General features: G+C 34.6%; 1 protein-coding gene and 1 long non-coding RNA gene across 3 annotated transcripts; one reads left to right on the forward strand and one right to left on the reverse strand.

The window, feature by feature from the left end:
- Nucleotides 1-607: 607 nt before the first annotated feature.
- On the forward strand, nt 608-1,315 carry LOC112589005 (uncharacterized). The gene is made up of 3 exons (XR_003113178.1): nt 608-713; nt 830-1,024; nt 1,165-1,315. It is a non-coding gene; the product is annotated as an uncharacterized LOC112589005 (long non-coding RNA).
- A 9,639-nt stretch (nt 1,316-10,954) lies between these two features.
- LOC105181465 (zinc finger protein 184) lies at nt 10,955-15,935 on the reverse strand. Of its 2 annotated transcripts, none has more exons than XM_011138237.3 (7): nt 15,266-15,935; nt 14,837-14,939; nt 14,438-14,757; nt 13,922-14,302; nt 13,489-13,843; nt 12,987-13,399; nt 10,955-12,400 (listed from the first exon to the last, which is right to left on the reverse strand). In XM_011138237.3, the coding sequence occupies exons 1-7, from the start codon at nt 15,524-15,526 to the stop codon at nt 11,843-11,845; spliced, it is 2,391 nt and encodes a 796-aa protein (XP_011136539.1). In that variant the 5' UTR covers nt 15,527-15,935; the 3' UTR covers nt 10,955-11,842. The 2 variants fall into 2 exon arrangements, with proteins under 2 accessions (XP_011136539.1, XP_011136538.1); XM_011138236.3 differs by having other exon boundaries at nt 14,438-14,769.
- Between the last annotated feature and the right edge of the window lie 9 nt (nt 15,936-15,944).

A 15,944-nucleotide genomic window follows, 5' to 3' on the forward strand; every position in this document is an offset into this window, starting at 1 on the left:
ATGCAAATTTAACAAGAAAACCGCATTTTTAGCAAAATTTGGAACAACTCAGTGAAAAATGTTCACATCGAGCTCGGTAAAGTAGCATTTTAAAGATAACACTCTATACTTTCATGTGCATTTGGTCCCATTACGCTGCGATACCTGATGCACACCATGCACCATCGCAAACACGGACCTTTGATTATCAATTTTGCATCCTCTCACTTTATCATCCGCCATTTTGAAAGAAGTGGCCGAGCATAATTGCCATTCAGATATTCTTAAAAAGGACGTTTCAAGCTTCATTTTGCATTTCTGCGCATATTTGTATCTTCATTATTTACCAAGTTATGATCATTTGAAATTTTGTAATTTTTTCCCAAATTTTTAGTGTACCGGGTTTTTTGCATTTGAGTGTATATCAGATAAGTAATTAATATTCACATAAAATAAAAGATTAAGTATCTATGTATAGTCAGTAATGATAGATGTTGAACCGATTCTTTTTTTCGATTAATTTTTTGTTTCAGCTTCCCAGCTATCCAAGTTCCTGCAGAATATTAATAGTTGGAGGCCACTTTCCTGTGAAGTAAGATTATCAAAGTCTGAGGTCACTTGTCCTTGAATGCGTCCCAGTAAGCAAAAGTTAAATCACATCCTAACGTCAAATATCAGAGTAAGATGTGTTACTAGCAGTGTGATGACAGATTAATACATCAAACTAAGAATAGGTTTGTAACATTGATGTTTATTGTCATATCATCAATGCTTTTGACAGCCATACTCGAAATTTTTTTATCACTTTATCATGTAGCGTACTGACTGATATATTCTTCTTATCTTTTAGGAAACAGGATGTTTTGCCTATGTTTGTCTCTGCAAATAAGGTTATTGTGATTTACGGTCAAGAATGATGAACTTTTTCCCAAAAATTGAGGATCGGTCCTTAAAGAAGACAATTACAGTAAAATGAAAAATAAAAATCATATAAATGGAAAATGCAAGAGTTACGAGAAGTCAAGGATCACAAAGAAAATAGAAAGTAAGAACATGTTATATTATGCGTTTATTTCCTCTTTTCCTATTAATTTTGATAGTTCGTACAAAATTAATAATAAATCTAAATCTTTGCTTTCATCAATTTTGGCCCAAATGTCTTGTAATATTTCTTTTCTTTTTAAGGAGGAATTAAAATCGTATCTTGCCCAAAATGTTGGATTCCTCATCATGTTATGAACGTTTCTCTGATGTTGTGTAAATTTTCTGTAATACATAATATTAAATTGTAAGAATGTTCTAAAAATCTGGCAATAAACTCTGGCAATAAATGCAATAAAGTGCTTAATAATATACCTAAAAATGTAATGATTATTGAATGTTGACGAGGACATTCTTTCAGTTCTTTATTATGTCGCTCACTTATATTGTTTGTTTTATGTAATTAATATTAATATTCTGCAAGAACTTGGATAGCTGGGAAGCTGAAACAAAAAATTAATAGAAAGAAAGAATCGGTTCAACATCTATCATTACTGACTATACATAGATATTTAATCTTTTATTTTATGTGAATATTAATTACTTATCTGATATGTATTTCTTTATTGCAATAGTGGAAAATTTATGCCAATGCGAAGAACTAAGTCACAACCATGACCAATAATTTACTGAAGCATGCTAAAACACTGAAAAACTTAAATTATTTATTTACATTTAATAATTATTTATCTAGTTACACATATACATATATATGCATGTACACACGTATATATATTTATATACAGGGTGGACCATTTTAACCTTTAATGGAGAATAACTCGACCGGTGAGCGAAATAATGAAAAAAGTTTCATACAAAAGTTGTTGGACAAGGAGGGGGACGTATGACCATATCCTTGAATTTGACCTTGACTTTGACCTTAGGGGTTATTTGAAGGTCAAATAACATTTTTTAAATGGAATTGCCTATTTTCGACCCCGGATTTGGAAAGAGCGGGAAATTTTAGAATAGGATATGGTATGATCGATAAGATCAAATGTCATGTTTTGAGGTCATTTCAAAGTCAAAAGGAACTTGTACGTGTATTCATGCGAAAATCGTATCTGTATACGGGGATTTCTAAATTATCTTCTACACTTAGCATTACTCAGAGATAACGACGTGGACGTGGTAGAATTCTGCCTCTTTCGGGGTGCTTGTTTAGAGTGAGTCCCCTTGCCTCTCACTATGCATACTTTGCTATTATTAATCTAGCTATTCAAAAGGTTTTCGAAAGTTGCACCGTTAGCATTTATGCAATAATTGAGCCTTCTTTGGAAATGGGCCACTGTGCTGAGCAAGACATTTCGTGGAATCGCTTCACAAGCTCGTCTTATGCGATTTTCCATATCTTCTCTTGTTGTTGGTTCTTCTTTGAAAACAACTTCTTTCAAATAGCCCCAGAGATAAAAATCGAGTGACGTCAAATCAGGAGAACGAGGAGGCCATGCAATCGGACCCTCTCGACCAATCCATCGGTTCGGGTACCTTTCATCTAAAAACCTCCTGACTATACGTGCAAAGTGCGGTGGTGCACTATTCTGTTGGAAGAACATCCTTCGCCTGGTTTCTAAGTCTACGTTCTCCAACAAATGAGGCAATTGGTCTGTGAGCAAATCGAGGTACGTATTTGCATTCACAGTACGTTCGAAAAAGAATGGACCGACCAAGTATCCATTAACAATCCCGCACCAGACATTGAGGCTCCAGCGATGTTGATTGTCAATCGCTCTATGCCAGTGCGGATTGGTATCGGACCAATAATGGCAATTATGCCGGTTCAACTCCCCTGTGTTCTTGAACGTCACTTCATCGGAAAACATCACAAATCTAAAAAAATTAGGGTCCCGATCGATCTGTTGTAAGACCCACCGGCAGAACTCGAGGCGTCGATCAGAATCGGCAGGTAATAATGTTTGGGTCAAAGTGATATGATAAGCATGGTACTTCCGAGTCTTCAAAATCCGCAAGATTGTGGACTTCGGTATTCCTGTGGATACCTCCAGTCTACGGCTCGAAATATGAGAATCGAGATAGACCGATGCCAAAATAGTCAGCACTCGAACGTCATTCTCGTCATATTCGTGATGACGACGTTGACGTGTCATTTGCCCAGTACGTGCCCTCGTGGTCAAATTTCTGATCGTCATGTTACACGGATGTCATCTCCTCGGAAAGCGCTGAGCGTAAAGTGCTGCGGCATTCACATGTGGCCGGTAGGAGCACGCAGAGAAAGACAATATGTCCACGTCGCTTCCGAGTAATGCTCACATTTTTCACTCGTAAGGAATTATTCGCTGAGAATACAAAATAGTGTTATCATTGTTATTATTATCATTATCCGCCCAAAAATAATATTGATAATAATAATTATAACAATAATTATTATAAAGCTAGTATAATAAATATTGTTCATTGAGATAAAACTCAATTATTATCATACATCTTGTCTCTTAGTATTAATAAGCAGAGATCTGGTGTGATTAAAATGGGAGATTATACACTCAATGAGATCATTGATATGATTTATATTTTAGGAGAATGTCGAGGTGTCTATGTGAATGCCGCAGCACTTTACGCTCAGCGCTTTCCGAGGAGACGACATCCGTGTAACGTGACGATCAGAAATTTGACCACGAGGGCACGTACTGGGCAAATGACACGTCAACGTCGTCATCACGAATATGACGAGAATGACGTTCGAGTGCTGACTATTTTGGCATCGGTCTATCTCGATCCTCATATTTCGAGCCGTAGACTGGAGGTATCCACAGGAATACCGAAGTCCACAATCTTGCGGATTTTGAAGGCTCGGAAGTACCATGCTTATCATATCACTTTGACCCAAACATTATTACCTGCCGATTTTGATCGACGCCTCGAGTTCTGCCGGTGGGCCTTACAGCAGATCGATCGAGACCCTTTTTTTTAGATTTGTAATGTTTTCCGATGAAGTGACGTTCAAGAACACAGGGGAGTTGAACCGGCATAATTGCCATTATTGGTCCGATACCAATCCGCACTGGCATAGAGCGATTGACAATCAACATCGCTGGAGCCTCAATGTCTGGTGCGGGATTGTTAATGTATACTTGGTCGGTCCATTCTTTTTCGAACGTACTGTGAATGCAAATACGTACCTCGATTTACTCACAGACCAATTGCCTCATTTGTTGGAGAACGTAGACTTGGAAACCAGGCGAAGGATGTTCTTCCAACAGGATGGTGCACCACCGCACTTTGCACGTATAGTCAGGAGTCAGGAGGTTTTTAGATGAAAGGTACCCGAACCGATGGATTGATCGAGAGGGTCCGATTGTATGGCCTCCTCGTTCTCCTGATTTGACGTCACTCGATTTTTATCTCTGGGGCTATTTGAAAGAAGTTGTTTTCAAAGAAGAACCAACAACAAGAGAAGATATGGAAAATCACATAAGACGAGCTTGTGAAGCGATTCCACGAAATGTCTTGCTCAGCACAGTGGCCCATTTCCAAAGAAGGCTCAATTATTGCATAATTGCTAACGGTGCAACTTTCGAAAATCTTTTGAATAGCTAGATTAACAATAGCAAAGTATGCATAGTGAGAGGCAAGGGGACTCACTCTAAACAAGCACTCCGAAAGAGGCAGAATTCTACCACGTCCACGTCGTTGTCTCTGGGTAATGCTAAGTGTAGAAGATAATTTAGAAATCCCCGTATACAGATACGATTTTCGCATGAATACACGTACAAGTTCCTTTTGACTTTGAAATGACCTCAAAACATAACATTTGATCTTATCGATCATACCATATCCTATTCTATAATTTCCCGCTCTTTCCAAATTCGGGGTCGAAAGTAGGCAATTCTATTTAAAAAATGTTATTTGACCTTCAAATAACCCCTAAGGTCAAAGTCAGGGTCAAATTCAAGGATATGGTCATACGTCCCCTTCCTTGTCCAACAACTTTTGTATGAAACTTTTTTCATTATTTCGCTCACCGGTCGAGTTATTCTCCATTAAAGGTTAAAATGGTCCACCCTGTATATATATATATATTTATTTATTATGTTTTTTACCTTATTGACTTTATGTTCTCACTCGTCTCATTTATTTTGTTATACGCACTTTATGTTTTCACTTATGTCATTTTTATTTAATATTATAAAGTATTTTACATTTATAATTTGACGATACATGATATTTGTGACACACGTGCGTACATCTGTCAAAATGTTTGCGCAAACTAAGGGCCAGAACACAGATTTCTGCATAACGCATAATACACAACGTATAAGAAAATCAACCAATCAGAGTTCTTCATTTCTATCCTAAGAGAAATGAAGAAAACTAATTGGTTTATTCTCTTATGCGCTGTGTATTATGCGTTATGCAAAAGCCTGTGCTCTTGCCCTACCAGCTTACCACTTAAACAATATTACTAACCTTTAGGAATTAAAACTATGTCGTCTAGAAGTTTTCCTTGATACCAACCTTGTCTCCGCCATTTTTCGGGAAACTGTCGCGTTACCCACAGATGACTATGGTTTTGATGTGGAAATCTGATCGAAATTGGCGTCAATCTGCGCGCACTCTGCTAGCATTTTGCTTACTGGGGTGTTATACACAAAGGCATTTTGTGGGCCATATATTGGCTGCGTTTTGATATTCACTGCCAGTACTGAAAATACATAGTTTGTGTCACGTATACTATAGATTTTCAGTACTGGCATTGAATATCGGAATGCACCACATCTCGAATGATATTTTAGATAATATATAGCTAATAAAACGCTTTTGTGTAACAGTGTCCCTTGTTGGAAAGCAAGGATATGATATAGCAAAGCAAACTAGTGAAAAACACTGCTTAAAATATAAATATCGACATAATTGTCATAATTCGACACAAAATTTGTTGTCGAATAATTTCACGGGAAATATTTCGCATTTTCACTATATATGAAAGTTACACAATCTAGTGAATACTCACTTTTGTCATTTTCACTAGGTTTAGTGATACACAATTCACCCCCAGGTGATTTTTTAGATGATTTTTTACCTGACATTTTAAAATAACATCATTTTACTTTGTTACCTGTCTTTTTCCTACCTATGATTTATCATCTTATTCCTTGTTAGAGGTGTCATTCAAAATAACTAATCAAGTGATAAAAAAATAATGTGATCAGGTGAAAATCAGGTGAAAAATAATCAAGTCATAAGAAAAAGTAATATATCACACAAAAAATCAATTAGAAGATCACCTGAAGAATCGCCTAAAGATTTTCAGTAAGGTAAGTATCTTTATATGTGACTGTGGTACACGAATACCGCGCTACTACTCACTTCAAAGTGTTAGATCACCTTCTTCCCATAGATGCATTTGTTTGAGGATTTTATATTTTAAATATGATACCCTGAGATAATTTTTAGGAAAGTATGATGAAAGACCCAGATAGCACAAGATGTCTTAGGGACGTCCATTTTATGTCCATTTTACGTCCGCACGTCCATGAATGTGAAATGGACATCCATCGTATATCCGATTTTGGACTCATCAAAACGTCCATATTAGGACATCCATAGGATGTCCAATGTTGAACGTCAATGGTCATTATTCAAAAATTTTTATAGTGAATTTGATTGCTTGCACTAATGCACACTAAGTGTACTTTAAGGCTTGTTTAGATTTCGTTTGTATATATTAGGATATATTGATATATATAGGGTGCTAAATTTAAAATGTAACAAGTAAAAAATCCCGAAAATTATGAAAGATATTAAAAAAAGCTAAAATAGGTGTTGCATGATTTCGAAGGGAAAAGAAAATGGCATTATCAGGTTTTTTATTTGGAGGGCATTTTCAAGGTCAGTTGAAAATCAACTTAATTTTTTAAAATAGAAAGCCCAATTTTTTATTATATCTTCTCTTTCTACCAATTAATTTTAACAACTTATGTTTGAAACATTTTTTATTTGCCTAATACTTTTTGAAATATTTAAGGAAAATTTGGTAACTTTTCAAACATTTAACTTACGATATCTCGTTAACTATTCGTCGAAAGATAAAATAGTATTAGACTTTTTTGCTTTATTCACTATCAAGAATATATTACTATAATAGTGCCCTAACTTTTGTTAATTTAATAATTTTGAAATTAAATTTTATATATTGATATAAAAATAAATAATATATTTTGCATTTCAGAATTTTATTGTTGTTGATAAACCTTTCTTTTACGTATTTTTGAATGTTTATTTTGCTAATAATTATGAATAGTGGAGAATTGAAAATGATGTCCACTTTAGATCCTTGGTTTGGATATTCTATGAACGTCCAGAATTGTGAAAAACGGACATCCTATGGATGTCTTATAAACGTCCGTTGGATTTTTTTGGACGTCTTATGGACATCCCGAAGTCCAAATTCGAACGTCCACTGGACGTCCGTGTGATCTGAGGACTTAGCATAGCTAACAGACGCCTTAGAAGATAGTTAAATAAACTGCCAAACACGTCAATAGCGTTAATCCCATGTAAAATGCAAATTTTCAAACTGTCATTTTACAATAACTACTTGTTTGTTCAGGAAACCATTTGGGGTATTGATGAGTCCCATCATGAACAATAAAATCACGGAGTATCGTGTTATTTGATGAAGGACCAAAAAACGGCCTTATTGCAATTCATCCTTTTCGTTATTTTTTCTCAAATGTTATTGAAGTTATCGGTCTCGCGTTTGCGGCGCAATACAGCACAAACGTAGCATAATTCAGCACAATTAATGAAAATATAGAATTCGGAAAAGTGGGGACTATCTGATATTCGTTTTCTTTAAATTCCTCGAATACGCTTTGAACTATTGAGTTGCGCTTTGCGGCACAATACAATACAAACGTAGCATAATTCAGCACAATTAACGAAAATAGAAAATTTGAAAATGTGGGGTCTAACTTCACATACATTAAGATGCAGGCGTTTACGTTGAATGCCTAATGCGGTGAACTCATAGATGCACGTAATAACATAGTATTTTTATAATTTCTGTTAGACTACGACCGACGAAGTGTTAACCTCTGTTCTTTTTAATTTTGCCCGTCATAAGGAGGAAGGAAAGTCTATAACTCACGACTGAACTGAATGTAAAATTAAAAATTAAACTTTTAATATTACGGGAACGAACATGCGTTAAAAAGTAGTAAAAATGGCATTCTCAAGATAAATATTCTTTACAAAGAAATACAAATTTGTCGATTTTCTTAAAAGTAAAAATATCTTATGCTTTTCAAATTATGATTAATTTATTTTTATTTTCCGTTTTCCTCATTAGAATTTCCAAAGTTTATTTTCCAGTTTGGGAATGTTCACATAATAAAATATTTTATCTTTAAACGTCGAAACACTTCATTTTTAATTATAACTAATTTAATTCTATAAAATTTTATATAATTTAATAATTTTATATAATTAATTAAATATATTAGATAGTTTAAAGTACTTCATTCCCCATTAATCCTTGCTACTTGACGATATTAATCCGTTCATGCCGGAAAACATTATCATCAACTATTGCGTTTTACTTTTAATCGTACGCGTTTGAGGAGAGAAACACGGTCTCGCAGACCCCCCTTGCGGCACTCGATATGATTAACGGAAATTATAAAAATAATGTGTACAATGTTATTACATGCATTCTCACTCGGCAAGCAGTATTTCAGCAATATATCAGCAATGCTGATAGGTTGCAGATTGGGTTGATAAGCTCATCGCATTATACATTCAACTATGTTTATTGTAGCGTCTATGTTTAACAGTGAGTTGTATCGTACCTGTCTATTTCCTGTACTTGACTTAATAAACAAACTATTCATTTTTACAACTCAAAAACTAAGCTTCAGATAACATTTTGTAACGAAAAATCATCGCAAAATTCGTTGAAGAATGTCATTTCAAGGATAGCAAGTAGTTTTAAATCACCCTGCATCGATGATGAGGTATCTGCGGAATTGAATATAGAAAACTAATTAATAACAGAAATAACAATCCAATTCACAATTTTTTTATGGATAAGAGTTTAGTTAATCAATAAAATGGTGAGAAAGTAACAAAGTAACATTATTTATTATTGTAATTTCTTCTCAAAACATTTGAATAAAATTATGAATAATCGAAACTGAAAAATCGCATTTAACTTAAAACAATTCTAATGGGAATAAAATTCTAGAAAAAATTTTGATTTCCAGAAACATTAAAAATAACACAAACTCTGAACATGATTACTTAGAATAATAAATTAAGTGTATATAATTATACAATATCTTATAATTAATTAAATATATTTAATAGCTGCAAGATACGCGCTAGCGTAAGCGTACGTGTATCTTGTTATACATGGTATTTCAGAAATAGATGGGCAACTTTTAAAGCATATTCTATTCATTGCAAGGATGGAAAAAAGTCATATGAGGTGTCTTAAAAATACTGGAACCCCCGGATAACTTTGCAGGATTAAGTTTTTATGAAAAACTTTAAATACAAAAGTTGTAGAAAATCGAATAACGGACTTGATGGTGACCTTGAGTTTGACTTTGGCCATGACCTTCAAGGTCATTTAGAAATGAACTTGCGTTTTTTAAAATGGAAACTTTTATTTTTTATTATACTATTTTTTTCTACCAATTAATTTGAACAACTTTTGTTTAAAACATTTTTTTATTTGCCTAATATTTTTTGAGATGTTTGAGGAAAACTTGATAACTTTTTCAATATTTAACTTACGATATGTCGCTAACTATTTGTCGGAAGAAAAAGTGATATTAGACTTTCTTACTTTATTTAGTCTCAAGAATATATTGTTACAATAGTGCCACGATTTTTGTTCATTTGATGATTTTGAAATTTCCAAAAATCAGTTAACAAGGAAAAGTTAACAAAAGTCAAGGCGCTATTGTAACAATATTTTCTTGAGACTAAATAAAGCAAGAAAGTCTAATACCATTATATTTTCCGATAAATAGTTAACGAGATATCGTAAGTTAAATATTGAAAAAGTTATTAAGCTTTCCTCAAATATCTCAAAAAATATTAGGCAAATAAAAAAATGTTTTAGACAAAAGTTGTTCAAATTAATTGGTAGAAAAAAACTGGTGGAAAAAAATTGGTATAAAAAATAAGGGTTCCCATTTAAAAAATGCAAGTTGACCTCCAAATGATCTTGAAGGTCATGGCCAAGGTTAAATTCAAGGTCACCATCAAGTCTGTTACTCGATTTTCTACAACTTTTGTATTTAAAGTTTTTCATGAAAACTTGATCCTGCAAAGTTATCCGGGGGTTCCGATATTTTTAAAACATCTCGTATAAACTGGGTCCTGAAACGTTTCTTTTCCAAGTTGTAAACATTTTCTATTTATAACAGACGTTTGTAAGAACTTAGCTATTATCTTGATATTATCTTAATTTTTAACTCTTAAACGCTTATGTAAAGATTTATTCTAATTTCAAATATATCTATCTGCTAAATTATTTACTTCTAACAGAAAATGAATAAAGGATAATGTCTGATACGTCGATGCGAAACATGTCTGTTGTAAATATAAAATGCTTATAACTCTAAAAGGAAGCGTTCCCGGAGCTATGTTTATATGACCTTTCATTCTTACCTTTTTCATTTTTACAGTGAGTAGAATATGCTCTTAAAGTTTAAACACTTATTTCTGTAAACACTCTGTATAGAAAAATTCGTTTTTATTGCTAAAACTTCAAATAATTAATAACTCTTCTAATCAAATACTTATTACATATAAAATGGATATAAGGAAGAATAAAGAGAGAAATAAGGAGAGGAAGAAAGAGAGGGGGAGAGGAGGAGAGAGAGAGAGAGAGAGAGAGAGGGGGGAGAGAGAGAGGGGGGGAGGGGGGAGGGAGAGAGGGGGAGGAGAGAGAGAGGGGGGAGGGAGAGAGGGGAGGAGAGAGAGAGAGGAGGGGAGAGAGAGAGCATATTTCAAATACAATCTGACACTTAAATATATATAATGTAGAATATACTTATAAATAAATAATATATCTTTTATATGCCATGAAAAGCGCGCACGTACGCATACGTGCGCACGTACTCATACATATATATTTAAAGTTTGAAATTTAAATTATATTAATAGCAAATTTCACTAACTGAATTATGAACTGTCAATAATTTGATTTTGGATAGAAATGGATGTTATGCAATATGGAACTCTGTAATTTCTGATTTTTCCTATTCCATGTTGTAAAATATGCTTAACAATATGTTGTTCGTTACTAACAGTTAATAACAGTTGAACAATATAACTGTTATATATTATTATCTGAAAGAGGGTACTATCAGAATTAATACCCAAATATTTTACTTTTTATTTTTTCTTTTAAGTTATAACTAAAAAACTGGTTTTTGAACTTAATTCCATATTGCATAATTATATCCAACGTCAATTAAAATACTATAACATTTGTAATACTCGTATGTTAAATATTTCTGGCGATGAACCTTTGTAGTTTTAATTCAAGGTATATTTGCCCAAAACAGCTATTTAGCAAACGTTATTCAAAAAATACAAATGACTCAACTTTATGAACGAATTAACAATGATTACGTATAATTAACTATGAGTTTTGGTAGAAAACTTGCTATAATACTAACATATAATAGCGCAGACATATAAAGGCTTAGGCCTTTAATAAAGGATTCAATACAAGGCCAATATCTGCGCGATCACAGTATTTGGAATATCTGTGCAGATTTTTCGATCTACACAAATAATCAGGCGCTATAATTCGACTAGAATCACATTGCAATGATCGATTTCAAACAGCGTCGTCCATAGAAGTAGGTTTAATAGCGAGCGTAGACGATGGAACTCCAAGGCGATCACGTATGCGCTTATCACCCTCGAGTATATCCTCACCGAAGAAGAAACCCTCATGCACTTCTTCCCGCGCTGGCTCTGGTGGCGCTAGGACATCCTGACCATGGTGCTTCAAATGATCTTTAAGAGCAAATGCTCGACCATACGATGCGCCACATATATAACAACTATATTTGAGGTTGTTATCTTTTTTATGCGTCTGAATATGCGACCGGGCAGCATAGAGCGACGCGAATGGTCGCGAGCACTCGGTACATCGAAACGGTTTAGTGTGACTATTCTTGTGACCAGCGAGTTGCACACGTGTCTTGAATGTCTTTGGGCAGTACGGACACGTATAAGCACGTGTGTCACCATGCGTCAGCATATGATGATTATAAACGGAGGAAGCCTTGAAACGTTTACCACAGTGTTGACATGTATAAGGTCGCACACCCGTGTGCGTACGCATATGTAAAGTCAGGCAATAGGATACGCGGAAAGTCTTGCCACAGACCTACCAGCAGATAGAGACCATTGTTTTCTTTATTCTTTTTTCTTCTTAATCGCATATGTAATATAATAATTATCGATAAAAAGAGAATTTCTAAAAATTAATGAATACATTAATAAACGAGACAGACAAGAGAAAGAGGAGAGGAGAGAGGAAGAGGAAGAAGAGAGAGAGAGAGAAGAAAGGGGAGGGAAGAAAGGGGACAGAGAAGGAAAAGAGAAAAAGGGAGGAGTGAAAAAGGGAAAGGGAAGGAGAGAAATAAGGAAAGGGAGAGGGAAGGAGGAGACAGGGAGAAGAGGGGGGGAGAGAGAGATCAGATAGTCATGCATATCTCATAACTTTATGCCTCCATATTTAAAACTTGCTACTGTACCAATTGCATATTTCCCAAACTGTTAGGAATTTCTTAATTTTTACTTCTCCTTTCTTATATATTCAAATTTATCATAATATTTTAATATTTTTTTGAACAGACCAAGATATTAAAATCTGTTTTATAAATAAAAATTTCAAATTATGCGGTCGCTTCTCAATCATGTCATTTGATATTTAGCAAAAGCTGATAATACAAAAAATGATATCCACCTACCTCACAGGCGTGTGGCTTCTCTCCAGTGTGAATTCGTTCATGCTTGACCTTTTCATGAGGTCTAGTAAATCTACGACCACAGTGCTGACATTGATAAGGTTTTTGACTTTCACTAGTCTCCATCGTCGCTATCGCACTCGTCGCTGTTGTAGTTGTTATTGTTGTAACTGTCATTGTAGTTGTCGCTGTTGTTAACGTTGTCTCTGCGATTGGTACTATCTCTTCAGCAGTTGAGGTTGAAATCGAAACACATGGAGTAGGTGATTGTGGGGGCACTAGATCAGTATGTACTGCTGCGTGCATCGCTAAACTGTCCGAGGAATCAAATTTTCTGTTACAGACAGCACACGTTACTGAATCACCTGTGTGCAGCGCCATGTGCGCGTCTTTGTATGATTCAGATAAAGTCTTACCTATAAAATATCAATATTTAAATTAATTTAGATATTCAAGGAACTCTGAAAGGATTACTTGGATAAATATGATCAAGTCGTTTTATTACCGCATTCGAGGCAAGTAAAAGTCGCCGTAGGGGTTCCTTCGGGTGCGTCAACATGCCTGGCCCTTATAGGAGCATGCATTCTTGAATGCAGTCGCAAGCTTTTATGAGAGCAGAATTCAGTGCCACACGTTGTACAAATAAATGTTTTCTGCCCGGAATCGACTCGATTTTCATGTACCTTTGTATGGAGTTGTAAGGCCTTAGGGGTTGCAAAGCTTTGATCGCAATGGTCGCAGCGATTGTTACCATGTAAACAGGCATGTACACGAAAGTTTCCTAATTTGGAAAACTGTTGCGAACATTGATTGCATTTGTACATTCGCAATGGTGCAGCCGCCAGGCGTTTTTCCCGTACCTGCGCAGCATCATACACTAATCCTTATTCAATATTTTAGGCGAAAATTTTCTTCCAGTAATCAAGCGTAAATCGCACCTTAATGCCTTCAACATTTGAGAAGAATTTCTCAATCATTGGAGCCTTCGATGATTGCGACGTCGCAACCTGAATCGGCGTTCGGTCCCAAAATCTCTCAATTTGTACTACTTTCCTAGTATACAGCCTACCTTCGCTATCAATGCACTCTTCTGTGCGTAGTGTATTCATAGTTTGTCTTTGCCGTGTATTATCCATATTTTCTGAACTTTCAGGTAACGTAGACATCGAACTTACGGGTACTGTCGTCGCCAGATCATCCAATTGTTCTGCCATTTCTAATAGAACTTCTTGACCATCATGAAATTGCTTAATGTGTTCCAAGACAGAATTAAAACTCATGTCACAGCTGGTACAGCTATATACAGCATCTGATTCCATCTATGGAAGAAACAACAATATTACATATTATAAAAACTATAAATATATGAAAGACAAATGAATTTCATAAAATCCCATATTGTTTCTGCATAAAAAAAGTATATTATTTATAAGTTAACTAGTCCAAATCTTTACCTCACACAATTCTTGTTTAACACGTAGAAGATCAGCTTCATTCAACTCTCCCATGTCATTTATATGATCAACATCAATGAAGGTTGTAATGTCACCATCCACAAGCTCAGAATTTTCTGATAATACAGCAATCACACTCTTGTCTAATGATGCTTCTTTACGTTCTGCAATACAGCTCGATATAGGAATAGCCACTAATCCCTGAGATGATTGTGGTCTTCTTTGTTTTTCACCACTAATACCACAAAAACTTTCAGACATCTTGAAATCCAGGGAGTTTTGACCTGGTTGTATTTCATCCAAGTCCAGCTTTTCTACAACTTTAATCTCTCCTAATATTTATATTAGAAATATTTAGATTTTTAGAATTTTATATAACAAAACAGCAATTCTACAAACCATTCTCATCCACTTGTATTGTTTGCGGATCACCAACTATTACAATTCCAGTATCATTCACAGTCGCTAAAAAGCTTCGATTGATCTGCTGTACTTTAATATCCTGAAAAATTAACTATTGCAGTTACAAAATATAATTAGTATAAGTAAATTAGCAATTACTTTTAATATTATATACATGATAAAACTTTAAAATTATCTCAAATTAGTTAATTATGTAAACTTAAGGTTAGAAAATGTTTATTTAAAATAATAGCAACAATTTACTTTTATAAACTTTTAAAATAACCTTTTATACATATTTAAGATTTTATTCTTATATTCTCTTTAGGACTCAGAATATTAAATTTAAGATTACTTTTCAAGACATTAAGGTTTTTAATTTCAGATGTTTTTATTTCAAAATTTGTTTGCTTTTTCTCTACGAACCGCTAGGATATTTCCTTTATTTTCTGACTCTTTGCTGACTTTTCGAGCTTTATCCATCAAAACTTCAGATTTTATTTTGCGCTGCAAACCTTGCTGACATTTGTCTAAATGTTGGATGAGTGCAACCACAGAATCAGAACGCTGCGAACAGCCAGGGCAATAAAGATTGTCCGTTATACTTAACAAGTGATATTTCAACGATTGAGGATTATTAAAGGTTTCACCGCAACACATTGGGCAAACAAGGTTTAGTGAGCCCATAATTGTTAACTCCTAGATTTGTCAACTTCTTGAAATCAAATTCGAACCGCTTCGCGCTGTTACAAAACTTCCAATGCAACTAGGCAACTTAACCTAGTTAGAGACGTTGAAAAAGATGTTTGCTATCGCCGAAATTAATCTGTAGAAATCTCATCTTACTGATGAACTTGCCAATTCTTTAGCAAAATGATGAAATGATACGCTCACTTAACGAATTCTCTTTTTTCGGAGCAATCTACTGCAACTGAGTCAACAACGGCAACAACAAATTCACTAGGGACGAACTTCAGCGCAAACAAAAGCCGCACACAACTGTGAAGTTGGAACATTGATAAGTGAATCGCGAAGTCAGCCATTATAGTACAATTGCTCACGTGGTCACCAGTTTCCGGTTTAAGTTCGATAATTTTTTTCTGCG

Source organism: Harpegnathos saltator, unplaced genomic scaffold, assembly GCF_003227715.2.
Source record: "Harpegnathos saltator strain DR-91 unplaced genomic scaffold, Hsal_v8.6 scaffold109, whole genome shotgun sequence".
Classification (NCBI taxonomy): Eukaryota; Metazoa; Arthropoda; class Insecta; order Hymenoptera; family Formicidae; genus Harpegnathos; species Harpegnathos saltator.

What these genes read in the sequence shown, in the direction of transcription:
- LOC105181465 (XM_011138236.3), bottom strand. Translation starts at nt 15,526, where the DNA reads ATGGGCTCACTAAACCTTGTTTGCCCAATGTGTTGCGGTGAAACCTTT. An exon ending in TTAAACAAGAATTGTGTGAG is followed by an intron (nt 14,303 to 14,437) that starts GTAAAGATTTGG and finishes TTTCTTCCATAG; the next exon opens with ATGGAATCAGATGCTGTATA. An exon ending in AGAAGCCACACGCCTGTGAG is followed by an intron (nt 12,401 to 12,986) that starts GTAGGTGGATAT and finishes ATCTGCTGGTAG; the next exon opens with GTCTGTGGCAAGACTTTCCG.